The sequence below is a fragment of the Pteronotus mesoamericanus genome, unplaced genomic scaffold (genome assembly GCF_021234165.1).
Source record: "Pteronotus mesoamericanus isolate MK-2021 breed Mesoamerican mustached bat unplaced genomic scaffold, CSHL_Meso_final scaffold_705, whole genome shotgun sequence".
Classification (NCBI taxonomy): domain Eukaryota; kingdom Metazoa; phylum Chordata; class Mammalia; order Chiroptera; family Mormoopidae; genus Pteronotus; species Pteronotus mesoamericanus.
Window position 1 is genome coordinate 9,636,965 of NW_026555326.1, and position 27,540 is coordinate 9,664,504.

General features: G+C 38.4%; 1 protein-coding gene across 1 annotated transcript in view; it reads left to right on the forward strand.

Annotated features, from left to right (window-relative positions):
• Positions 1 to 27,540, forward strand: part of SPTA1 (spectrin alpha, erythrocytic 1) — a 161,308-nt gene that overhangs the window by 67,002 nt on the left and 66,766 nt on the right. Inside the window, exons 20-23 of the mRNA XM_054563351.1 lie at positions 186 to 278; positions 2,175 to 2,312; positions 20,420 to 20,571; positions 21,152 to 21,338. Coding sequence (XP_054419326.1) covers positions 186 to 278; positions 2,175 to 2,312; positions 20,420 to 20,571; positions 21,152 to 21,338 — 570 coding nt within the window. The remainder of the gene's footprint in view (positions 1 to 185; positions 279 to 2,174; positions 2,313 to 20,419; positions 20,572 to 21,151; positions 21,339 to 27,540) is intronic.

Sequence of the window (27,540 nt, forward strand, 5' to 3'; positions counted from 1 at the left end):
TTTATAACTTTTTTCCTTGGTGCTTACAAATTTAAGGTTAAAATATTTATATTAAATTAAAAAATATATATTTTATGAGGAATTAGGACAACTAGAATAATCCAAAGTAATACTTGAAACATCCCCCAGGATACTTACTGATCTTTCTGGGTTATTTCTGATGATCTTTCCATCAACAAATCCAGGTTCTTCTAAAGAAGCATGAAGCCTTCCTAGTGGATCTTAATGCATTTGGAAACAGTATGCAAGCTTTACGGGATCTGGCAGAAACCTGCCAGGTAAGAAAAACTTAGAAATGACAAGAATCACAATCCTCACAACTAAGAAAAATAATTCTCTATAACCCAGGATACAATTGCAAAGAAATAGTAAATTCTATGATCCTTATGTGCAGAAACTGTAGCATCTTCAGGCATCTAAAATGATTTAATACAGAAGAGTTTCTAGATAAGTGGTATTTTTTGCTTTCTTCTTTTCTTTTATATTTTCACTATTCTTTCTTCATTATTTCTTTAGTTTGAATCTCCCCCTTATATATTCCTTTTTGACTCCTTTTCTTCCTTTATTAGTTTTTTATATACTAACACCTGTCAAGTATCTACCATATACGAGCATGAATAAAAAAATTATCCTGATTTGCATGAAAATTACAGTCTGTTAGAATGTCACAAATTTAAACAAATAAGTACATATAATAGACATACGAAGTGGGAAAAGAGTGACAAAGAAAATGGTATTTCATTTTTCTGAAATGAGCACTGAAATATTAGAAAATTTTAATGCCACTTTATCTGAATTTTTTTAAAAAGATTTTATTTATTTATTTTTAGAGAGAGGAAGGGAGGGAGAAAGAGAGGAAGAGAAACATCAATGTGTGGTTGCATTTTGCACGCCCTCTGCTGGGGACCTGGCCTGCAGCCCAGGCATGTGGCCTACACTAGGAATCAAACCAACAATCCTTTGGTTCACAGGCCAGCATTCAATCCACTGAGCCCCACCAGCTGGGGCTGAATTATTTTTTTAAAGGTGGTTTACTGTGCAGACAACAAGAAGGATTTTATTGGTCAATAAAATAAGAAAGAAAATGAAAGAAAACACAAAGTAATGAAGTGTATTTGGGATATTGGAAATGCAAATGGATGAGAATGTGAGAACGGTTAGGGTGAAAGATGAAAAGTAATGTCCTGAAGAGTGAGGAATCTGGAATCACCAAATGCTATCAGTGACTTCTGTGTGTAGAAGGAAAAGAGAAACACTTCTTAAATGGAAAGGATTCTTTCCACGGAGAATCTTGAAACTTATACATTAGGAGTAGACAAAAGACATAGACTTACCATGTCAAGTCAATATACCTTGATGGAGCTTCTATGCTATGCCTTTGCCAAGATGTACACAGTGGGTAACTCAACAAGAATTGATACATTTATGCAATGTTATGTGAAAACACAGTACCTGACTGATATACAATCAGAGGATTCTGTAAGAAGAGATACATCTGCAACACTAAACTGAATGTGTGGGTCATTACTTATGGGATGTTTATTTTGTTCATTCCCTCAGAGATATGATATTTGTAGAAAGTAAAATTCAGAGGCTACCTTGATGATCTGGTTGCTTGCTAAAGGGAGATACAAGATATTTTATCTCAGTTCATGTTTTCAATTTTTAAAATTCAGTGGCATTTCCTATGCTCTTTATCATCCATGTCTAAAAAAGAAACTCTACTGTTCCTGGATATGATAATTTAAAGGTCAAGTGGTGTTAAGGATTGCTAGTGGAGGTCCAGGAAATGGAGAAGGTGATGAGAGGTAGATAATATGCCTTTAACTTTCTCAAACAATATTTTGAAATATCGATGTGTATAATCATTTACTACCTGCTATAAGAGCTGGTGGCTTAGAGCATTAAATATATTTCCAATAAAGTAAATACTCATTTGCTCACTCTGTATTCTCATTGCCCAGGATTCTTGTTCCCTGAGAAGTGTTAAGATGGAGCAACATCTCTGACAATGACATGTTGTGATCTCTCTCTGCTACCACCAACCATATAAGAAGTTCTAGCCATAGCTTCTTTTCTCCTCTCAGGCCCAGAGACAGCACCCTGCTGTTAAGTTCTATAGAGAGATGGTTCCAATAGGGAACTTATGTGGCCTTCTTTCTCCTTTTGTTTAGCAACAACAGGCTGCTCCAGTGGAGGGAGAAGCTCGAGAAGAGAAAGTTGTAGCTTTATATGACTTCCAGGCCCGCAGTTCCCGAGAAGTCACCATGAAGAAAGATGATGTCTTAACTCTGCTCAGTTCCATCAACAAGGTGAATATGCCCTCTAATTTTCTTCCCATCCACAACAAGGCAGTTCTTCCACAGTCATCTCTTCTAATCCCAGTAGAATCCATATTTTGGTCAGTTAACATTTTTCTGTTGTTGTCTCTCAAATAACTAATTCATTAAAAGTATCTTTCTTCCACATACTGTGTGGAATGGTGTACATATCATTTGCTATTATAATGTCAATTACAGGTAACAAAATGAAAACTCAAATATTTTATTTCTTTTTAAATTTTTTTTTATTTTTTTAAATATTTATTGAATTTGGGTAACATTTAGGATATTTTCTTAATTTGGATTTTACCAAACACTGAAATTAACTCAATATAAATTAAATACAAAACATAAGACTGAATTTATATCCTTTTATAAGTAGAAATGTAAAATGAACTCCAAATCCAAAATACATTTCGTTCAGATTTAAATAATTTTGCCTTCATTTTATTAATAAGATGTATATAAAATGGTCTTTCCATTATTCTTTCATAAACTACCTAACTAAAAATATACTTTAGCAAGTACAAGGTTTTGATAATGTAAAAACTTTCAAACTATTTCTCATAATTGTGTATCATACCTTTATCATATTACTTGCAGTTAATAGTTTTGCAGGGCAGAAAGACAGCGCCCTACGGAAACTTTAAGGAGAACACTTGATGTATAAACTTACATCTCCAGATTACTAAAATTTAATTTTAAATAGGATTCTGATTTACTTCTTCTATTGCCACGATTGGGTTCAAAATGAAGGGGTTGTTCTCACTTGGAGAAAAAGAGAAAAAAGTGTAGTTTAAACTTGTCCCAGTAGTATTGTATTACCTCAGGTTTTCTGAGGTTTAACTTAATTCAGTAGCATGGTGTATATCAAGGTACACATATTCTATTACAAAGAATACTGAAAGTGTAAACACAAAAATGTATTTGAAACATCTTAGAAAAGCAACGATTTTAGATAATGCTGCAACTTGGCAATGTATGGCTATTATACAGCAATGTCTCACTTGTATTTTTAAGAACCAAATATTTCACGATATCATAGAGGTTTTTATCATCTAAATTTCTATTAATTGGAAACAGCTTATGTGGCATTTATACTGCCTATTCCTTATAAAGATATTTAGATAAACCAGTCCAAAATGTTTTCATAACATGATATCCCCAAATAATAATTTCTTTTAATTTTTTTAACTTTTATTTTTATTTTTTCAAATATATTTGTCTCTGCCTACCCCCCACCACTTTCCCTTGCCCCCTTCCTCCGTCCCTCCCTCAGCTCTTCCCCTTTGATTTTGTCCATGAGTCCTTGCAATATGTACCTTGACTTTCCCCTTCCCTTCCTTTTCCCCGCCCCCCTGCTTCCTTCCCTCTTCTCTCTGTTGATTTCTTTTCCTTTCAGTGTTGCTGGTCATATTTTCCTTGCATCTTTGTATTGTTGGTTAGGTTCCACTTATAGGTGACATCATATGGTATTTGTCTTTCACCCCCTGGCTTGTTTCGCTTAGCATAATGCTCTCCAGTTCCATCCATGCTGTCGCGGTTTAGTAGTTCTCTTTTCATTCTCCTGCGTAGTATTCCATTCTGTATATGTACCATTACTTTTTGATCCAATCATCTACTGATGGGGATTTAGGTTGCTTTCAACACTTGGCAATTGTAAATTGTGCTGCTATGAACATTGGGGTGCATAGGTTCTTTTGTATTGGTGCTTTGGGATTCGTAGGATATAGTCCCATCAGGGGAATCACTGGGTCAAAAGGCAGTTCCATTTTCAGCTTTTTGAGGAAATTCCACACTGCTTTCCACAGTGGCTGGACCAGGCTGCATTCCCACCAACAGTGGACTAGGGTTCCCTTTTCTCCACAGCCTTGCAGCACCTGTTGCGTATTGATGTGTTTATGATGGCCATTCTGACTGGTGTGAGGTGGTACCTCATGGTGGTTTTGATCTGCATTTCTCTGATGGCTAGCGATGCTGAGCATCCTTTTAAATGACTCTGGGCCCTCTGAATCTCCTCCTTGGAAAAGTGTCTGCCCAGGTTTTTTGCCCATTTTTTGATTGGATCGTTTGTCTTCTTGGAGTGGAGTCGAGTGAGTTCTTTATATATCTTGGAGATCAAACCTCTATCGGATGTGTCATTAGCGAATATATTTTCCCATAGGGTTGTCTCCCTTTTCATTTTGCTGATGTTTTCTTTAGCTGTACAGAAGCTTCTTATTTTGATGAGGTCCCACTTGTTTATTCTTTACTTTATGTCCCTTGCTTTAGGAGACATGAGTGAAAAAGTTGCTGCGTGGGATATCTGAGAGTTTCCTGCCAATGTTCTCCTCTAGGACTATTATGATATTGCGACTTATATTTAAGTCTTTAATCCATCTTGAGTTTATTTTTGTGTATGATGTCAGCTGATGATCCAATTTCAATTTTTTGCAGGTAGCCGTCCAGCTCTCCCAACACCATTTGTTGAAGAGGCTATTATTGCTCCATTTTATGCTCCTGCCCCCTTTGTCAAATATTAGATGTCCATAGAGACCTGGGCTTATTTCTGGGCTTTCTATTTTGTTCCACTGGTCTATGGATCTGTTCTTGTGCCAGTACCAGATTGTTTTGAGTACAGTGACTTTGTAGTAGAGTCTGATGTCCAGTATTGTGATCCCTCCTACTTTGGTTTTCTTTCTCAAAATTGCTGAGGCTGTTCGGGGTAATTTATGGTTCCATATAAATTTTTGAAATGTCTGTTCTATTTTTGTTAAATATGTCATTGGTATATAAATAGGGATTGCATTGAATCTATAAATTGCTTTGGGTAGTATGGACATTTTGATGATATTAATTCTTCCAAGCCACGAGCACGGTATATGCTTCCATTTATTTGTGTCTTCCTTAATTTCTTTTTTCAATATTGTATAGTTTTCTGTGTACAGGTCTTTTACGTATTTGGTTAAATTTATGTGTAGGTACTTTATTTTTCTTCTTGCTATATCAATTGGTATTTTTTCTGATTTCTCCCTCTTCTATTTCATTGCTGGTGTACAAAAATGCCTTTGATTTCTAAATGTTGACATTGTATCCTGCTGCTTTGCCAAATTCACTTATTAGCTTGAGGAGTTTTTTGGTAGAGTCTATAGGGTTCTCTATGTACACTATCATGTCATCTGCAAACAATGATAGCTTTACTTCCTGCTTTCCTATTTGGATGCCTTTTACCTCTTTCTCTTGTCTGACCACTGTGGCTAGGACTTAAAATATGATGTTGAAAAGAAGCAGTGAGAGCGGACATCCTTGTTGTGTTCCCGATCTTAGTGGGAAAGCTTTCAGTTTTTGCCCTTTGAGTATGATGTTGGCTGTAGGTTTTTCATATATGGCCTTTAATACGTTGATGAATGCCCCATTTATTCCCATTTTGCTGAGTGTTTTGATCATAAATGGGTGCTGTATCTTATCGAATGCTTTTTCTGCATCTATCGAGATGATAATGTGGTTTTTGTCTTTCCTTTTATTTATGTGATGTATCACGTTTACTGATTTGTGTATATTGAACCATCCCTGCATCCCTGGGATGAATCCCACTTGATCGTGGTGGATAATCTTTTCAATGTATTGCTGGATGTGGTTTGCCAATATTTTGTTGAGGATTTTAGCATCTATGTTCACCAGAGAAATTGGCCTGTAGTTTTCTTTCTTTGTAAGGTCTTTATCTGGTTTTGGAGTCAGGGTGATGCTGGCCTCATAGAAAGAGTCTGGGAGGATTCCCTGCTCTTGGATTTTTTGGAATAGTCTGAGAAGGGCAGGTGTTAGCTCTTCCTTAAATGTTTTGTAAAATTCTCCTGGGAAACCATCTGGCCCTGGGCTTTTGTGTGCCGGGAGATTCTTGATTACTGCTCCAATTTCCCCAGCTGTTATTGGTCTGTTCAAGCTTTCTGTTTCTTCCTCCTTCAGTACTGGAAGATTATACTTTTCTAAAAATTTGTCCATTTCATCAAGATTTTCAAATTTCTTGGCATATAATTGTTCATAGTAGTTTCTGACAATCCTTTGTATTTCTGTGGTATCAGTTGTGATTTCTCCTCTTTCATTTCTGATATTATTAATTTGGGTCCTCTCCCTTTGTTTCTTGATGAGTCTGCTTAAAGGCTTGTCAATTTTATTTATCTGTTCAAAGAACCAGCTTCTGGATTGGTTGATCCTTTGAATTGTTCTTTTCGTCTCTATGTCATTCAGTTCTGCTCTAATCTTGACTATTTCCTTCCTTGGACTTGCTCTGGGATTTATTTGTTGTTGTTTCTCCAGTTCTTGAAGTTGTAGTGTTAGGTCTTTTATTTGAAATGTTTCTATCTTTTTTAGGTAAGCCTGTATTGCTATGAACTTCCCTCTCAGGACGACCTTTGTTGTGTCCCATAGGTTTTGGACTGTTGTCTGTTCATTTTCATTTGTTTCCAGAATTTTTTTTATTTCCTCTCTTATCTCATTACTGACCGATTCATTGTTTAATAGTCTACACTTCAGTCTCCATGAGTTTGCAAGTGTTTGAAGTTTCTCTTTGAGATTGATTTCCACTTTGAAACCTTTGTGGTCCAAAAAAAGGTTGGTATTATTTCAATTTTCCTTAATTTGCTGAGGTTTGCTTTGTGTCCTATTATGTGGTCTATCTTTGAAAAAACTGCCATGAGCATTTGAAAAGAATGTGTATTTTACTTCTTTGGGATGTAAGGTTCTATATATGTCAGTTAAGTCTCTTTGATTCAGTGTGTCATTCAGCGCCACAATGTTTATTAATGATTTATTTGGAAGATCTGTCCATTTTTGACAGTGGGGTGTGGAAATCCCCTGCTATCAGTGTGTTGCTGTCTATATCTTTTTTGAAGTCATCCAACAATTTCCTTATATCTTTGGGGGCTCCTATATGGGGAGCATATAAGTTAACAATGTTGAAGTCTTCTTGATAGATTCTTCCTTTAAGTATTATAAAGTGCCCCTCTGGATGTCTTTTTATGGCCTTTGTTTTGAAATCTACTTTGTCTAATACAAGTATGGCAACCCCGGCCTTTTCTCTTGTCCATTGTGTTGGAATATTTTTTACATCCCTTTACTTTCAATCTGTGTAGGTCTCTTGCTCTGAGGTGGGTCTCTTGTAGGCAGCATATGTGTGGGTAATGTTTTCTTATCCATTCAGCTACCCTGTGTCTTTTGATTGGGGCATTTAGTCCATTCACTTTGGGAGATATTACTGATAGAAACTCATCTTTTCTCTTTGTACCTGTGTTCCTCTCTATCTCATTCTTTTCCTTCTTCTGCTTAAACCAGTCCCCTTAGCATATCTTGGAGTGCTGGTTTGGTAGAGATGTATTCTTTTAGCCTTCTCTTGTCTGGGAAACTCCGTATTTCCCCTTCTATTTTAATGGAGAGCCTAGATGGGTAGAGCAACCTTGGCTGTAGGCCCTTGCGTTTCATGGCTTGGATTATTTGTTGCCATTCCCTTCTGGCTTGTAGTGTTTCCGTTGAGAAGTCAGCTCCTAGGTATATCGGGGACTCCTTGTATGTTCCTTTCTCCTTTTCCCTTGCTGCCTTGAGGATTCTCTCTTTGTCTTTGATAGTTGTCATTTTAATGATGATGTGTCTTGGAGTGGACCTCTATGAGTCTCTCTTGAGTGGGGTCCTCTGTGCCTCCTGGATCCATGAGAGCCTTTCTCTCCTCAAATTAGGGAAATTATCCATCATTACTTTTTCGAGGAGGTTCTGTATCCTTTGCTCTTCTTCTTCTCCTTCTGGTATCCCTATTATATGGATATTATTGGGTTTCAGGTTTTCCTGCATTTCCCTAAATGCCTCTTCATTCTTTTTGAGCCGTTTTTCCATTTCTTGTTCTTTCTGGGAGCTTCTTTCTACCTTATCCTCCATCTCACTGATTCGATCCTCAGCTTCATCCAGCCTGCTTTGGAATCCTTCTACTGTGTTCTTCGATTCAGAAATGGTATTCTTCATATCTTCTTGTGTCTTCTTGATAGTTTCTATGTCCTTTTCCAAGCTGATATAGTTTGCTGTAAGATCCTGATAGTTTCTCTGCAGTTTCTCATAGTTCTCTTTGAGCTGGCTGAGCTCATTGAGCTTCCTTAGAACCATTGTTTTGAATTCAGTATCTGATAGTTCCCTTGCCTCTATTTCATTTAGCTCTCTCTGTGGGGAGTCCCCTTTTCCACTCATTTGGGGGGGAACTTCTTTTTCTTCCCATTTTTATGAGAGTCTGTTAAGTATTTTTGTTCTTTACTTTTCTTTCTCGGCCTGCCTCTGATTATGTCAGTTGTTGACCCTATAAGACCTTGAGTTGTGTGTTTGAGACTTCCAGGAATCTACTGTCTGTGTCTGACTCCTGCTTGGAGCAGCTCTGTTACCCCTTCGGTCAGGGCTCGGCTATTTTTGGGGATATTTCTGCACTCTCACACTGCCTCCTTGAGCTGCCTCCCTGTGTGGCAAGATCCCCCCCTGATGGGCTCGCATGTGCTTGCCCCAGACCAGGGGGCTTATTCGCAACCTCACGTACTCATCTGGCCCCCCTGGCCAGGGAGCTCCCTGGCACTGGTCAGTTTAGGGTCTTCTATTGTGTGTTTTCCCTGCTTTTGGCTCTTTGGGTGCATTGCTTGCCCTCCCCAAATGGAGACTATGGAAATGGGAGGAAGTCAGCTCCAGGACTCTCCGGTTAATCCTGTCTCCGGTCTCTCCTCCAGGGACTCTGGGCAACTCTCTGACCACTTCGGCCAGGGATCTACTAATTTAGTGGGCTGCTCCACAATTGCGGTTGGGTGGGTCAATTTACTCCTGACCTTGCTGCTCTGTGCACTCCCTCACAGGCCGTATTGGTGCCAATCTGTGGGAGGCCTTGCCAGCCGGTGCAAGCATTTGCCAGCCCGTGCGGGTCACACACATGCTCGCCAACCCTCGCCGGTCACTCGACACAAGTGTGTTCACCTGCACTGGGTGTATTTGGGGTGTCTATGTGTGCTTTTCGGCTTTTGGCTCTTTGGGGGTGTGACCTCTACCCGCGCAATGGAGACTACAGTAAGGACAAGGAGTCAGGACTCCCTGGTTCCTCCTCCCATTCTTTCCCCAACGCCTCCATTCCAGACTCTCCCCAGGGGCCTCTGGGCAGTTCTGTGACCCCTTCGGCTAAGGATCCACCCCCTGTGCGGACTGGGTTTCAATCGCGGGCAGTCTGCTTCATGCATGCCCCTCCTCTGCCTCTTTGGGGGCATGCTTTTCCTGCCCAGAATGGAGACTACAGAATGGGGATGGAGTCGGGACTCCCTGGTTCCTCCTCCCATTCTTTCCCCAATTCCTCCATCTCCAGTCTTTCCTCAAGGCTCTCCCAGCCAGTCTGCACTCAGCCCTGCAGCTCACATGCACAAGCTGTGTGTGGAGCTCACAAAAGGCAGGTTAATTGATTCCCTTATGCCTCAGCAAGATGGTAGCTGCAGAGTGGGAGGTGCGTTATCACCCGGGCTCCACTGGCCGCACTTTCAGTTCTCTTCACAAAGTTTTCCTCACCAGTCTTTTCCCAGGCACCAGCCACCCTGCTGCCACCTCTACCCAGAGATCAAGGAGGGTGGCTGCCACTGCAATTTTTGCATTGGCCCTTTAAATGTCTCTTTGCATCCCCAGCCACCTGTCTCTGGCAGAGAGCACCCGTAAGCTTTTTCGGGTTACGTTTTGTCTGTATTTTCTTGGTTTTAGCTGCTGTAGTTTAGGGGTCCCTGTTTATGATTCAGACCCTGTTCTTCTCAGGGTAAGCTAACTGGCCATTTCAATGTCCCTCTGGTGCCAGTGCCCATGGGCAGCCAGCCCACCCTCTCGAGCCTCCACCACATTTCTCACCCATTGGGATGTGTGAGAGTCGAATCCCCTGTTCGCGGCTTCAAGGCTTCTATCCCACTATCGTTCCATTGTTTTCCAGGTGATTACTCCACTATTTAGTCGCAATTCCTGTTTGGTCTTGGGAGGAGGTCAGCGTGACTCCCATTCACTCCTCCGCCATCTTCTCTCCTCTTCCAAATAATAATTTTTTTTTTAAAAGACAAACATGTTTCCTGTTTGAATTATATTAGGAAAGCAAGAATGAAAGAAATTTTTACCTAATGTGGAAATCATTCATGCTTTCCACCAATATTTTCAGTTCTTCTCCTGGGCATGTCATAGTATTGCCCTTTCCTGCCCCCCTAGATGTTGGTCTTAAGTAATTAACCTTGAAACATATAAGCAATGAGTAATACTCCTGTAATGTATTTAAAAGATTATACTGACCCTTTCTTCCATCTGTTGGCTTGTTCCACTTCTATGCCAATGTTCCTAGTGATGGAACAACAGTGACTGGCACAAACTTGAGCAAGGTCTTTGTCAGCTTGATTTTCTTTATTATTTCACAATGAAACTCAAATGTATTTGAGGTTGAACAATAACAAAATGAAATAAGAGAACTTGTGTTACAGCTGAATTCAGTAAGAAAGTTTGAGGCCTTAAATACTTATACAAGAAATACTGAAAATTAATAACCTAAGTAATTCTTTTTTAAGCAGTCACCATAACCATCTTTTAAATTATTTTTTAAAACTTATTATTCAAATAAAGTTGACATTTAATATTACTTTATATAAGTTAAGGTGGAGAGAATAGTGATTAGACAATCATATAAATTACAGTATAATTCCCATATTTCAAGCACCAATCTTGCACCATACATAGTTTTAGAATATTTTATTTATTGTTATTATTATTATTTTTTATTGTTCAAATACATTTGTTTCCATTATCCCATGACCACTTTCCACTGTACTCTCACACCCTCCCTCCCTGAATCTTTTCCTACTTTGGCTTTGTCCATTGGTCTTTTATATGTGTTTCTTGACTTGGCGCTTCCCTTCCCCTTCCCCACCCCCTCCCTCCTTCCTTCATGATTCTGTTGGTTTCATTTTTCTTTCAATGTTGCTGGTTATATTTTTTTTCTTTCTTTGTTTTGTTGATTAGGTTGTACTTATAGGTGGGATCATATGGTAATTGTCTCTCACCCCTGGCTTATTTCATTTAGCATAATGCTCTCCAGTTCCATCCATGCAGTTGTGAAGGGTAGTAGCTCTTCCTTTCTTTCTGCTGCGTAGTACTCTGTTGTGTAAATGTACCATAGTTTTGGATACGCTAATTTCCTGATGGGCACTTAGGTTGCTTTCAGCATTTGGTTATTGTACATTATACTGCTATGAACATTGGGGTGCATAAATTCTTTTGGATTGGTGTTTTGGGATTATTAGCGTATAATCCTAGAAGTGGAATTACTGGGTCAAACGGCAGTTCCATTTTTAGCTTTTTGAGTAAATCTCAACTGTTTTCCACAGTGGCTGCACTAACAGTGTACTAGGGTTCCCTTTTCTCCACAGCCTGGCAACCACCCTTTGTTTATTATCTGTTTATGATGGCCATTCTGACCTATGTGAAATGGTATATCATTGTGGTTTTGATTTGCATTTCTCTGATGGCTAGTGATGCTGAGCATCCTTTCCTATGTCTTTAGGCCCTCTGTATCTCTTCCTTGTTAAAGTGTTTGTTCAGTTCCTCTGTCCATTTTTTAATTGGATTGTTTGTCTTTCTGGAATGGAGTCATATGAGTTCTTTATATAATTTGGAGATCAAACCTCTATCTGATGTATCATTGGGAAATGTATTTTCCCATACAGTTGGTTCCATTTCCATTCTGCTGATGTTTTATTTAGCCATGCAGAAGCTCCTTATTTTGATGAAGTCCCATTTGTTTACTCTTTCCTTTATCTCCCTTGCTTTAAGGGACATATCAGTGAAAATGTTGCTGCTTGGGATATCTGATCTCCTCTATGATCTCCTCTAGGAATTTTCTGCCTATGATCTCCTCTAGGAATTTTCTGGTATCATGGCTTATATTTAAGGTTTTTATCCATCTTGAGTTTATTTTTGTGTATGGTATCAATTAGTGATCAAATTTCAATTTTTTGCAGGTAGCTGTCCAGCTCTCCCAACACCATCTGTTGAATTGGATATTTTTACTCCAATTTATGCTTCTGCCCCCTTTGTCAAATATTAATTAACCATAGAGACATGGGTTTATTTCTGGAATTTCTATTCTGTGCCACTGATCGATGTGTCTGTTCTTGTGCCAGTGCCAGACCGTTTTGATTACAGTAGGCTTGTAATGTAGTTTCGTGTCCAGTATTGTGATCCCTCCTACTTTGTTTTTCTTTCTCAAAATTGCTGCAGCTATTTGGGATCATTTATGGTTCCACATAAATTTTTGAAATATCCATTCTATTTCTGTGTAGTACGTCATTGGTATTTTAATAGGAATCGTGTTGAATCTATAAATGGCTTTGGGTAGTATGGACACTTTGATGATGTTAATTCTTGCAATCCATGAACACATTTATTTGTGTCTTCCTTAATTTCATTTTTTAGTGTTGTATAGTTTCCTGCATAAGGTCTTTTACCTCCTTGGTTAAATTTATTCTTAGGTACTTTATTTTTCTAGTTGCTAAAGCAAATGGGGTTTTTCCCCTGATTTCTTATTCTAATATTTCATTTCTGGTGTACAATAATGCCTTCAATTTCTAAATATTGACTTTGTATCCTGCTGTTTTTCCAAATTCACTTACTAGGTTGAGGAGTTTTTTGGTGGAGTCTATAGGAATTTGTATGTACATTATCATGTCATCAGCAAACAATGATAGTTTTACTTCCTCCTTTCCCATTTGGATACTTTTTTCTTTTTCTTGTCTGACAACTGTGGCTAGGACTTCCAATGTTATGTTAAATAGAAGTTGTGGAAGCAGACATCCTTGTCTTGTTCCCGATCTTAGTGGTAAAGCTTTTAGTTTTTGCCCATTGAGTACGATGTTGGCTGCAGGTTTTTCATATATGGCCTTTATTACATTGAGGTATGTCCCTTTATTCTCATTTTCTGAGTGTTTTTATCATAAATGAGTGTTGTAACTTATGAAATGTATTTTTTTCTCATCTATTGGGATAATGGTGTGGTTTTTGTCTTTCCTTTTGTTTATGTGATGTATCATGTTTATTTATTTGCGAATACAGAACCATCCTTCCATCCCTGGGATGAATCCCATTTGATCGTGGTGGATGATCTTTTTAATGTATTGCAGGATGCATTTGCCAATATTCTGTTGAGGATTTAACGCCTATGTTCATCAGCGATATTGGACTGTAATTTTCTTTCTTTGTTGTGTCTTTATCTGGTTTTGGGATTAGGATGATACTGGCCACATACAAAGTCTTTGGGAATCTTTCATTGTCTTGAATTTTTTTAAATAGTCTGAGAGGGGCAGGGGTTAACTCTCCCATAAATGTTTCGTAAAATTCTCCTATGAAACTGTCCAGTACAGGGCTTTTGTATACAGGGAGTTTTTTGATTACTGCTTCAATTTCACCAGCTATTATCAGTCTGTCCAGGCTCTCTACTTCTCATTCAGTGTTGTAAGGTTATACTGTTCTAGAAATTTGTCCATGTCATTGAGGTTCTCAAATTTATTGGCATATAGTTGCTCATACTAATTTATCACAATCCTTTGTATTTCTGCGGTATTAGTTGTTATTTCTCCTTTCATTTATGATATTATTTATTTAGGTCATCTCCCTTTTTCTCTCGATGAGTTTGCTTAAAGGCTTGTTGATTTTGTTTATTTTTTCAACCAACCAGCTCCTGGATTGGTTGATCCTTTGAATTGTTCTTTTAGTCTCTGTGTCATTCACTTCTGCTCTGATCTTGATTGTTTCCTTCCTTCTACTTTCTTTGGAATTTGTCTGTTGTTGTTTCTCCAGTTCTTGAAGTTGTTGGGTTAGGTCATTTATTTGAAACGTTTCCATCTTTTTTAGGTAGGCCTGTATTGCTATGAACTTTCCTCTCAGGACTACTTTTGCTCTGTGCCATACATTCTGGACTGTTGTGTGTTCATTTTTATTTGTTTCTGGGAAACTTTTTGATTTCTTCTGTTATTATTGACCCATTCATTTTTTAATAGTGTATCATTTAGTCTCCATGAGTTTGAGTGGTTTTGAGTCTTTTCCTTTATGTTGCTTTCCAGTTTCAAGCCCTTGTGGTCTGAGAAAATGTTTGTTATGATTTTTATTTTCCTGAATTTGTTGAGGCTTGGATTATGTCCTATCATGTGGTCTATCTTTGAAAATATTCCATGTGCATTTGAAAAGCATGTGTTTTTTGCTTCTTTGGGATGAAATGTTCTATATATGTCAGTTAAGTCCATTTGATCTAATGCATCTTTCAGTTCCACAATACTCTTGCTGATGTTTTGTTTGGAAAATCTATCCATTTTTGACAGTGGGGTGTTAAAATCCCCTACTATCAGTGTGTTGCTGTATACATCTTTCTTGAAGTCCTCCAGGTTTTTCCTTATACATGGTAGTTCTCCTATGTTAGGTGTATATATGTTTACAATGTTTATGTCTTCTTGATGGGTTCTTCCTTTGAGTATTATAAAGTGTCCTTTTGGGTCTCTTTTTATGGATTTTGTTTTTAAATATATTTTGTCTGACATAAGTATTGGTATCCCTGCTTTTCTTCCCTGTCCATTTGCTTGGAATATTTTTCTCCATCCCTTTACTTTCAGTCTGCGTCGGTCCTTTTTTCCGAGGTGGTTCTTTTGTAGGTAGCATAGGGGTGGGTCATGTTTTCTTATCCCTTCAGCTATCCTGTGTCTTTTGATTTGGGTATTTAGTCCATTTACTTTTAAAGTTACTACTGATAGGTACTTATTCATTTTTTCCCTTTGTACCTGTGTTCTCTTTCTCACTTTTTTCCTTCACCTTCTTCATCCAGTCCCTTTAGCATATTGTGTAGTGCTTTATTGGTGGATGTGTATTCTTTTAACCTTCTTTTGTCTGGGAAACTCCTTATTTCCCCTTCCATTTCAACTGGGAGCCTTGTTGGGCAGAGCAGTCCTGGTTGTAGGCCTTTGCTTTTCACTCCTGGAACATTCCTTGCCATTCCCTTCTGGCTTGTAGTGTTCTTGTTGAGAAGTCAGCTGCTAGCTGTATCAGGGCTCCCCTGTTTGTTATTACCTGTTTCTCCCTTGCTGCCTTTAGGATTCTCTATTTGTCTTTGATATTTGCCATTTTAATGACGATGTGTCTTGGAGTGGGCCTTATTGTGTTCCTCTTGAATGGGAACCTCTGTGCTTCCTGGACTTGTCTGACTTTTCCTCTCCTCCAATTAGAGAAGTTTTCCATCATTACTTTTTCAAACAGGTTCTCTATCCCTTCCCCATCCTCTTCTCCTTCTGGTATCCCTATTATATGGATATTATTACATTTCAGGTTGTCTTACATTTTTCTCAGCACTTCTTCATTATTTTAAATCTTTTTTCATTTTCTTGCTTTTGGTGGGAGCCTTTTTCCACCTTGTCTTCCAGCTCACTGATTTGATTCTTGCTTCATCAAGCCTGCTTTAACTCAGAAATCGTATTCTTCATTTCTTCTTGTTTTTTATTGATAGTTTCCATGTCTTTTTTCATGGTGATATGGTTTGCAATAAAGTCCTCATAGTTTTCTTGCAGTTTTTGGTAATTCTCAGGAAGCTCAGTGAGCTCACTGACCTTCTTTAGAACCATTTTTGTGAACTCAATATCTGTTAGTTTACTTGCCTCTATTTCATTTCGTTTTCTTTGTGGGGATTCCTCCTTTTCCTTCAATTGGTTTGTGTTTCTTATGCTTCCCATTTTTTTGTGAGACTCTTCTTTTTTGCTTCTACTTCTTAAATTAATCTGTCTTGACTTCCTGACTTTGTGGTGTGAACTTTTAATGTAAGAGACTGCTTTTTTTGTTTTGTTTTGTTTCTTTCTGTATATGCCTCTAATGATGTCAGCTGTTCCACCTGTTTGAACTTAGGCAGTCTTTACGAAACTTCCAGGACTCTGCTGTCTGTGTCAGTCTTCTCCGTTTGTTAATCTATTCACTCTGCCCTCTGCAGTCATGGTGGGCATGTCCTTTCATGCTGCTGTCAGTCAAGGGAGTGGTCTGCCCAACCAAGATGACTGCTGCCCTGTAGGGGAGAAGTCAACACTAGGATCCCCCCAGCTTCTCCCTCAGTTTTCTCCCCATTCCCTCTGACACTGACTCTCCTCAAGTGTCTCTGGACCACTCCACAATAGGGATCTACTATCTGTGACTGCTGCTCTGTACTCAGCACTCAGGTCTGCACAACACTGGTCTGGGACCGAGCCCAATGGTATTGAGGCTATTGTGTCCTTTCATGGTGCTGCTGCTCAGGAGAGTGGTCTGCCTGAGCAAGATGGCAGTTGCAGAATGTGGAGTGAGATAGCACTGGGAATCTGCCATCTACTATCTCAGTTCTTTCCCCAAAGCCTCCCTCTCCAGTCTCTCCTCAAGCAGTTCCAGCTCACTCTGCCCCTGTGTCTTCCAGAGCCCAGGGTAAGTAGCTACCACTACAGATTTTTGCATTGGCCCTTTGAATGGCTCACTGTGTCTCCAGCCACCTGTCTCTGACAGAGAGTAACTTTGCCTCTTTTCACAGCTCACTGCTATCAATGTGCTTTTTGGGCTGGGATGCTGTAGACTGGAGATCCCTGCTTATCGTTTAGACACTGCTCTTCTCAGGGGGATCCAACTGGCCATTTCACTATCCCTCTTGCATTGCCACCCTTGGGTGCCTATTCCACCTTCTTGAGCTTCTACCACATTCCTTACCAGTTAGGTTGTGCCAAATCTGATTCATCTGTCTGTGGTTTTAAGGTGCCTCTCCCTCCATTGTTCAGTTGTCTTCCAGGTGACATCTCCACAATTTATTTTTAACTCCAGATTGGTCCTGGGAGGAGGTCAATATGAGTTCCACTCACTCCTCCACCATCTTGCAACCTTCATATCTTATATTTTCACTTTCATTTGTCTAATGATTTTTTTGTTTTGTTGTTAATTTCTTCCTTTATCTCATTGTTATTCTATCCAATTTTTTTTTTTTGTAATTAGTTTCTAGTTTTATACCCCTGCAGTCACAGAAGATTCTTGATATGATTTCAGTCTTCTTAAATGTGCTGAGGCTTTTCCATGCTTTAACACGTTATCTATCCTGGAAAATATTCCATGTGTACTTGAAAAGAATATATATTCTGCTGCTTTGAGGTGAAGGGCTCTAAACCTATAAATTAAATCCATCTGGTCTAATGTGGTTGTTGTTTCCTTGTTGCTTTTCTGTCCATTGTTGTCAATAAGGTGTTAAAGTCCACTAATATGGCTTTATTACTGTGGTTCTCTTTCTTTATGTCCATCAACATTTGTTTTATATATTTAGGTCCTCCTATGTGGGTGAATAAATATTTATAAGGGTTATATTCTCTTTTTTATTGATCCCTCTATCATTATGTAGTCTCCCTTTTTGTCTCTTATTATACCCTTTGTTTTAAAGATTATTTTGTCTAATATTGCTACCCCAGCTTTTTTATTATTGTTTCTAGGTGCATGAAATATCTTTTTCCATTCCTTTATTTTTACTGTTCATATGCCTTTCAATTTGAAGTGGTTATCTTGTAGAAACTTATCTATGGGGATTGCTTTTTATTCATTCAGCTACCCTATGTCTTTTGATTGGAGTACTTAATCCATTTAAAATTAAAGTGATTATTGACAGATATCTAGTTCTTGCATTATATTATTCATATTTATGTTTCCTTTTCCTCCTTATTCTTAAAGGAGTCCCTTCACATTTCTTATAATATTGTTTCAGTGGTGACAGGCTCCTATAACTTGTTCTCATCTGAGAAACTTTTCATTTCTCCCTCAATATTAAATGATATCTCTTCAGGGTAATCTTGGTTATAAGTCTTTGTTTTTTATCATTTTTAATATTTTATGCCAATTTCTCTAGCCTGCAATATTTCTATTAAGAAATCAGCTGACAGCTTTATGTAAGCTCCCTTGTAAGCAACTATCTTTTTCTTGCTGCTTTTAAGATTCTCTCTTTGTCTTTGACCTTTGCCATTTTAATTATTTTATGTCTTGGTGCAGGCCTCTTTGGGTTCAGCTTCTTTGGTACTCTCTGTGTTCTTTGGATGTGTATTTTTAGTTATTAAATTAGGGATGTTTACAGTCATTATTTCTTCAAGTAAATTCTCAATCCCTTGCTCTCTTTTTTCTCCTTTGGTACCCATATTTTGTGGATGGTTGTTACACTTGATGTTGTCCCAGTGATTTCCTTAAACAATTTTGTCTTTTTAATTCTCTTTTTCTTTTTGCTCCTCTGATTGAAATTTGTTTTTTGTTTTTTGGGTCTTTATTTTTTCCTACCTTGTCTTCTAAATTGCTGATTCAATCTCTGATTTTATCTAATCTGCCATTAATTTCTTCTTTTGGGGGAATTTTTTTTAATTCCATGGATTTTGCTGCCTCTCTGTGTATTGTTTCTATATATTAGATAGATCTTCCATGTCTCCTTGACTTGATAAGTTGGAGTTATGTAGTTGGTGACCTGTTGGTTGCAGTAGCATAGTCTCCCAGTTCACCTTAGCTGGGTGCTCCAGCAGTATCCCCTGTGTATGATCTTTGTGCCCTCTTGTTGCAGTTGAGCCTTGCTTGTTTTTGGTATGTCTGTGGGTAGTTAACCCTCAAGCCAAGTATGTGTGAGAATTGGCCATGATCACAATGTATAGCTGCTGTGTGTGGGCTGGCCCTACTAAGTGGAGTTTGCCTCAACAGGTCTGGTGCCTGCTGAGATCTCCCTTTGGTTGTGCTGCTTTTTGAACTAATTAGATCATTCTCTGTTGTGGTCTGGAGCCAGCCTGTTGGGATGGACTCTGTTGCAGGTCAATATCAGACACTTCCTGTGACTGGCCTTGGGTTACCTGTGAGAAGCTTCAAAGTGATTCATTTTTGGTAGCTGCCTCTGCTGGGCCTGCATGCACAAGGGAGAGGCTAAGGTGTACTGAGGCCAGGTGCCACCAGTACCAGAGTTGGGGCAGGTCAGCAAAAGGCACAAGGTACCTTGTAACCCACCACTGCCTTTTGGCTTCCCACTAGACTCCACCACTGAAAGAACCTCAAGCACTATGCAAAGTGTGTAATAATGAAGGTTCTCAGGGAAGTCAGCAGGTATGGCCAAATTATGTTAATTAGGTTAATAAAGATTCAAACTCAGTAAAACTCTCAGAGTACACTAAGGTCAGCCACTACCTGCCTGGGGCCTGTAGACCTTTTCTTTGTATCAGGGTTTCAAGAGTGTTCAGGGTGGAACTACTAGAGTCTGTCAAGCTAAAAAAGAGTAAGATGTGGCTGCAAGGAGGGAGGGCTCAGTATTGGAACTTTGGCTCTTTTTGAAGCTCAAGTAATTTTTTATATTCTAATACTTGATTAGTCTCCAAAAATGATTGGGAGGAGTAGAAGAGAGTTTGGGATATTGCTACTCTGAGGGAAAGTAAATTTTGTAGAGAAACAACATTTTTTATTATCAAATAAGCTGTGTGTCAGCTCCCCTAGTCTTTTTTTTTTTTTTTTTTTTTTTGCTTAGGTTTCTCCATTTCACCACATTATTCTCTAAGGAAACTAACTTCAGAGTGCTTATTAGCACAATACCCAAAATACTCTGTGGGGATCAGAATGATACTTAAGCATAAATCATTTACATAAGTGAATTTCACAGCAACACAATTTTTAGGATGTCTGGGACAAGGGTAGGATAAGAAAAGTTCCTGTACAATTTTGTCATATACAGATGCTCCACCACCAAGATCAATTTGATTCAGGCTCCATGTTTGTTTATAATTTCTAGTGAGAAAATTGCACCATCATTAAAAGAACTGTCTTTGGTTTTTGAAAACCTCATCAAAGTTAAAGATCTAACATTAAATGTCAGAGTTTTTACTTCAAAAGTTTATTTCTGCACTTCCTGCCTCTCATTATTTTTAATATGTGGCAATTGTAATGCTCCTCTTGTAAGTTATGTTTTGCTTTTCTTGGCCATCAGCTTGGGCTTAGAGACTTAGCTGAACTATCTCTTATTTGTTGCTTTTCCAAGAACTAAAAATGAGTTGGATCTGTTCTGCCTTCAGGACTGGTGGAAGGTAGAAGCTGATGACCACCAGGGTTTTGTGCCAGCTGTCTATGTCAGGAAACTGGCCCATAATGAACTTCCTATGCTCCCACAGCGGTGGCAAGAAGAACCAAGCAATATCACCCAGTGGCAGGAACAGATTGAGAAACAGTAAGTTCTGGTGGCTGGATAAATGGACAACTGGACAGGTGTTTAGCCAAACATTAGCTATTGGTCAAAGACACTTTTAACAAATGCACCTGTTAGGTTAGAGGAACTAAAAATAAACTTAGGGCCCTTTAAATACTTCATTTTTTTACATAAAAACAGGAAACCCCAGTAACATTAAGTCAATTGTCTGAGGTTAGACACTTAATAGATCCCTTGTCCAGCATTCTTTTAAAGTTTCAAAAAGACCTTCTGGCTTCCATATTAATTGTGCTTACTCTGCAGGCTGTTTCATACCCAGTTGTCAGCAAGCATGTCAATATGTCACTTCTATAAGATTTTACTGGTTACAATTGGAAAATTGACATTTTTATTATTTTTAAATGGAACACTGTGTGTTTGTTTCCCTGGTTTCAATGCTATTTTCTTCTATTTGTATTTCCTTTCTCCTTTACTGTTTTTCTTTTGATTCTATCTCTCTTTCATCCCTTTCATTCTCTCCCTCTCTCATACTGCCCCTAGTCTTCTGTGTTTTCTCCATCTTTTATTTCACCTTTCCAATTCTCTTCATTTATACAACCAGGTACCACTCTCTCCTTGATCGGGCAGAAGAACGCAGACGTCGACTATTACAACGTTACAATGAATTTTTGCTGGCTTATGAGGCAGGCGATATGCTGGACTGGATCCGAGAAAAAAAGGCAGAAAACATAGGCATAGAACTAGATGATGTTTGGGAGCTGCAGAAAAAGTTTGATGCGTTCCAAACGGTGAGAAAGAGGAACTCTCTCCTCCAGACAGTTTTCTTTTTTTGTTTTGTTTTGTTTTGTTTTGTTTTCTTACTTTCTTTCTTTATTTTTCAATACATTTGTCTCTGCCTACCCCCCACCACTTTCCCTTGCCCCCTCCCTCCGTCCCTCCCTCAGCTCTTCCCCTTTGGTTTTATCCATGAGTTCTTGCTATATGTTCCTTGACTTTGCCCTTCTCTTCCCTTTCCCTGCCCGCCCCTCCCTCCTTCCCTCTTGTCTCTGTTGATTTCTTTTCCTTTCAGTGTTGCTGGTCATATTTTCCTTGCATCTTTGTATTGTTGGTTAGGTTCCACTTATAGGTGAGATCATATGGTATTTGTCTTTCGCCCCCTGGCTTATTTCGCTTAGCATAATGCTCTCCAGTTCCATCCATGCTGTCGCGAAGTTTAGTAGTTCTTTTTTTCCTTTCTGCTGCATAGTATTCCATTGTGTATATGTACCATAATTTTTTGATCCAATCATCTACTGACGGACACACAGTTTTGTGAAGATTATCATTGTTTCTTTTGATTCCATATCTCCTCCTAAGTAAATCCTTAACTTCACATTTAATAAATGTCTTCCCAAAGGTACTGAGAGTTCTACATTTTAAATCTTTCTCTGGCTATTATAGACACAAGGAAAATACAGAGGAAAGTACTCACCCAAACTTTGCAGCCCACAGTTGCTGCTATTCCCAAGTACTAGATGGAGTAGTGATCTCCCTGAGGTCTTCAAAATTTGCCCTATACTCTATTGTGTTCATAATGTCCAGATTCAGATGGATGTTGTAGGACTCTGTGTAAAGTCTAATTATGGGGTAGAAGTTGGATAGAAAGATGAAAAGACTAAAGCTAGGCAATTTCTAATTTTCCACCTAGTTAAAACTTTTTCATTCCCCTTTATTCTTTCAGACTCATTTTATCGTTTTAACTAGTAGAGAGAATAAACGTGTTCTCTTTAATGACAAATTTCAGGGGATTTCAAAGTGATAGATATAGATAGATAGATAGATAGATAGATAGATAGATAGATAGATGACAGATAAATAGATGACAGATAGATAGATAGACAGGTATAGATATTATATTATATTGTTTAGGGATATGTGAAAAGTGAAAGGAAAAATGAGTAATATTATAAAATAACATCAAGAATGGGACTCCTCATGCTCAAGCAGCCGGAGTGAGAGTGCACAGCGATCCACAGAAATAGTCGATCCCTGGCTGAAGGAGGTCACACAGCTGCCCAAAGCAGAATTCAGACACACACAGTAGACTCCTGGAAGGCTCAAACAAAAGACCCAAGGTCATATAGGGTCAACAACTGACATCATCAGAGGTAGGTCCAGAAAGAAAAGTAAAGGATAAATAAATAAATAAATAAATAAATAAATAAATAAATAAAACCCCTGCCTACTACCAGAGAAGTTTAATCCACAAAGTCAGGATATCTAGACGGATCAATTGAAGCAAAAGCAAAAATAAATAATTAAATAAATAAACTACTTAACAGACTCTCACAAAAATAGGAAGAAAAAGTTCTCCCCAAATGAGTGGAAAACAGAACTCTCCACAGAGAGAGCTAAATGAAATAGAAGCAAGGGAACTATCAGATACTGAATTCAAAACAATGGTTCTAAGGAAGCTCAATGAGCTCAGCCAGCTCAAAGAGAACTATGAGAAACTGCAGAGAAACTATCAGGATCTTACAGAAAACTATATCAGCCTGGAAAAGGACATAGAAACTATCAAGAAGACACAAGAGGATATGAAGAATATCATTTCTGAATCGAAGAAAGAGTAGAAGGAATCCAAAGCAGGCTGGATGTAGCCGAGGATCGAATCAGTGAGATGGAGGACAAGGTAGAAAGAAGCTCCCAGAAAGAACAAGAAATGGAAAAATGGCTCAAAAAGAATGAAGAGGCATTTAGGCAAATGCAGGGCAACCTGAAAAGCAATAATATCCATATAATAGGGATACCAGAAGGAGAAGAAGAGGAGCAAAGGATACAGAACCTCCTTGAAAAAGTAATGATGGAAAATTTCCCTAATTTGAGGAGAGAAAGGCTCTCATGGATCCAGGAGGCACAGAGGACCCCACTCAAGAGGGACTCAAAGAGGTCCACTCCAAGACACATCATCATTAAAATGGCAAATGGCACAGACAAAGAGACAATCCTCAAGGCAGCAAGGGAAAAGGAGAAAGTAACATACAAGGGGGCCCCAATATGCCTAGGAGCTGACTTCTCAACAGAAACACTACAAGCCAGAAGGGAATGGGAACAAATAATCCAAGCCATGAAAAGCAAGGGCCTACAGCCAAGGCTGCTCTACCCAGCCAGGCTCTCCATTAAAATAGAAGGGGAAATACAGAGTTTCCCAGACAAGAAAAGGCTAAAAGAATACATCTCTACCAAACCAGCACCCCAAGATATGCTAAGGGAACTGGTTTAAGCAGATGAAGGAAAAGAATGAGAGAGAGAGGAACACAGGTACAAAGAGAAAAGATGAGTAAGTTTCTATCAGTAATATCTCTCAATGTGAATGGACTAAATGCCCCAATCAAAAGACACAGGGTAGCTGAATGGATCAGAAAACATGACCCACACATTTTCTGCCTACAAGAGATCCACCTCAGACAAAAGACCTTCACAGATTGAAAGGAAAGGGATAGAAAAAAGTATTCCAAGGAAATGGGCATGAGAAAAAGGCCGGGGTTGCCATACTTGTATGAGACAAAGTAGATTTCAAAACAAAGGCCATAAAGAGAGACCCAGAGGGGCTCTTTATAATACTTAAAGTAAGAATCTATCAAGAAGACATCAACATTGTAAAATTAAATGCTCCCAATATAGGAACCCCCAAGTTTATAAGGAAATTGTTGGACGACTTCAAAAAAGATATAGACAGCAACACACTGATAGTAGGGGATTTCAAAACCCTACTGTCAAAAATCGACAGATATTCCAAACAAAACATTAATAAACATATTGTGGTGCTGAATGACACACTGAATCAAAGAGACTTAACTGACATATATAGAACCTTACATCCCAAAGAAGAGAAATACACATTCTTTCAAATGCCCATGGAAGTTTTTCAAAGATAGACCACATGATAGGACACAAAGCAAACCTCAGCAAATTCAGGAAAATTAAAATAATACCAAACTTTTTTTCAGATACAAGGGCTTGAAACTGGAAGTCAACCTCAAAGAGAAACTTCAAAAACTTGCAAACTCATGGAGACTGAACAGTAGACTATTATACAATGAATGGATCAATACTGAGATAAGAGAAGAATTCAAAAAAATTCTGGAAACAAATTAAAATGAACAGAGAACAGTCCAAAACCTATGGGACACAGCAAAGGCAGTCCTGAGAGGGAAGTTCATAGCAATACAGGCTTACCTGAAAAAGATAGAAACATTTCAAATAAAAGACCTAACACTACAACTTCAAGAACTGGAGAAACAACAAATAAATCCCAGAGCAAGTCCAAGGAAGGAAATAGGATTATAGCAGAACTGATTGACATAGAGATGAAAAGAACAATTCAAATGATCAACCAATCCAGAAGCTGAGTCTTTGAAAAGATAAATAAAATTGACAAGCCTTTAAGCAGCAGACTCATCAAGAAAAAAAGGGAGAGGACCCAAATTAATAATATCAGAAATGAAAAAGGATAAATAACTACTTATACCACAGAAATACAAAGGATTGTCAGACTACTATGAACAATTATATGCCATGAAATTTCAAAATCTTGATGAAGTGGACAAATATTTAGAAAAGTATAATCTTCCAGCACTGAAGGAGGAAGAAACAGAAACCTTGAACAGACCGATAACAGCTGGGGAAATTGAAGCAGTAATCAAGAAACTCCTGACACACAAAAGCACTGGGCCTGATGGTTTCACAGGAGAATTTTACAAAACATTTAAGGAAGAGCTAACCCCTGTCCTTCTCAGACTATTCAAAAAAAATCCAAGAAGAGGGAAGACTCCCAGAATCTTTTTATGAGGCCAACATCACCCCGATCCCAAAACCAGATAAAGACACTACAAAGAAAGAAAACTACAGGCCAATTTCGCTGATGAACATAGATGCTAAAATCCTCAACAAAATATTGGCAAACCACACCCAGCAATACATTAAAAAGATTATCCACCACGATCCAGTGGGATTCATCCCAGGGATGCAGGGATGGTTCAATATACGCAAATCAATAAACCTAATACATCACATAAATAAAAGGAAAGACAAAAACCACATGATCATCTCGATAGATGCATAAAAAGCATTCGATAAAGTACAGAAGCCATTTATGATCAAAACGCTCAGCTAAATGGGAATACACGGGGCATTCCTCCATGTAATAACGGCTATATATGAAAAACCTACAGCCAACATCATACTCAAAGGGCAAAAACTGAAAGCTTTGCCACTAAGATCAGGAACATGACAAGGATGTCGACTCTTACCACTTCTTTTCCACATCGTATTGAAATTCTAGCCTCAGTGGTCAGACAATAAAAAGAAATAAAAGCCATCCAAATAGGAAAGGAGGAAGTAAAGCTATCATTGTTTGCAGATGACATGATAGTGTATATAGAAAACCCTGTAGACTCCACGAAAAAACTCCTCAATCTAGTAAGTCATTTTGGCAAAACAGCAGGATACAAAGTCAATATTTAGAAATCAAAGGCATTTTTGTACACCAGCAATGGAATAGAAGAAGATATCAGAAAAAAAAAATAACATTCGATTTAGCAAGAAGAAAAATAAAGTACCTAGGAATAAATTTAACCAAGGGCGTAAAAGACCTGTACACAGAAAACTATACAACATTGAAAAAAGTAATTAAGGAAGACGCAAATAAATGGAAGCATATACTGTGCTCATGGATTGGAAGAGTTAATATCATCAAAATGTCGATACTACTCAAAGCAGTTTATAGATTCAATGCAATCCTTATTAAGATACCAATGATGTTTTTCACAGAAATAGAACAGACATTTCAAAAATTTATATGGAACCATAAACGACCCTAAATTGCCACAGCAATTTTGAGAAAGAAAATCAAAGTAGGAGGGATCACAATATCGGACATCAAACTGTACTATAAAGCCACTATACTCAAAATAATCTGGTACTCGCACAAGAACAGACCCATAGAACAGTGGAACAGAATAGAAAGCCCAAAAATAAGCCCAGGTCTCTATGAGCATCTAATATTTGACAAAGGGGGCAGAAGCATAAAATGAAGGAATAATGGCCTATTCAACAAATGGTGTTGGGAGAGCTGGATGGCTACATGGGACACATAGAAATTGGATCATCAGCTGACACCATACAGGAAAATAATCTCAAGATGGATAAAAGAGTTAAATATAAGTCGCAATATCATCAAAATCCTATAGGAGAACATTGGCAGGATACTCTCAGAGATGCCACGCAGCAATTTTTTCACTGATATGTCTCCTAAAGCAAGGGGAAAAAAAAGGAAAGAATAAACTAGAGGGACTTTATCAAAATAAGATGCTTCTGCATGGCTAAAGAAAGCATCAGCAAAATGAAAAGGGAGCCAACCCTATGGGAAAATATATTCGCTAATGATACATCAGATAGAGGTTTGATCTTCAAGATATATAAAGAACTCACTTGACTCCACTCCAAGAAGACAAACGATCCAATCAAAAAAGGGGCAAAGTGCCTGGGCAGATGCTTTTCCAAGGAGATACAGAGAGCTCAGAGACATTTGAAATGATGCTCAGCATCGCTAGCCATCAGAGAAATGCAGATCAAAACCACCATGAGGTATCACCTCACACCCGTCAGAATGGCCATTATAAACAGATCAATAAACAACAGGTGCTGGTGAGTCTGTGGAGAAAAGCCAACACTAGTACAATGTTGGTGGGAATGCAGACTGGTGCAGCCATTGTGGGAAGTAGTGTGGAATTTCCTCAAAAAGCTGAAAATGGAACTGGCTTTTGACAGAGTGATTCCCCTGCTGGGACTATACCCTAAGAATCCCAAAACACCAATACAAAAGAACCTATGCACCCCAATGTTCATAGCAGCACAATTCACAATACCCAAGTGTTGGAAGCAATCTAAATGCCCATCAGTAGATGAGTGGATCAAAAAGTAATGGTACATTTACACAATGGAATAATA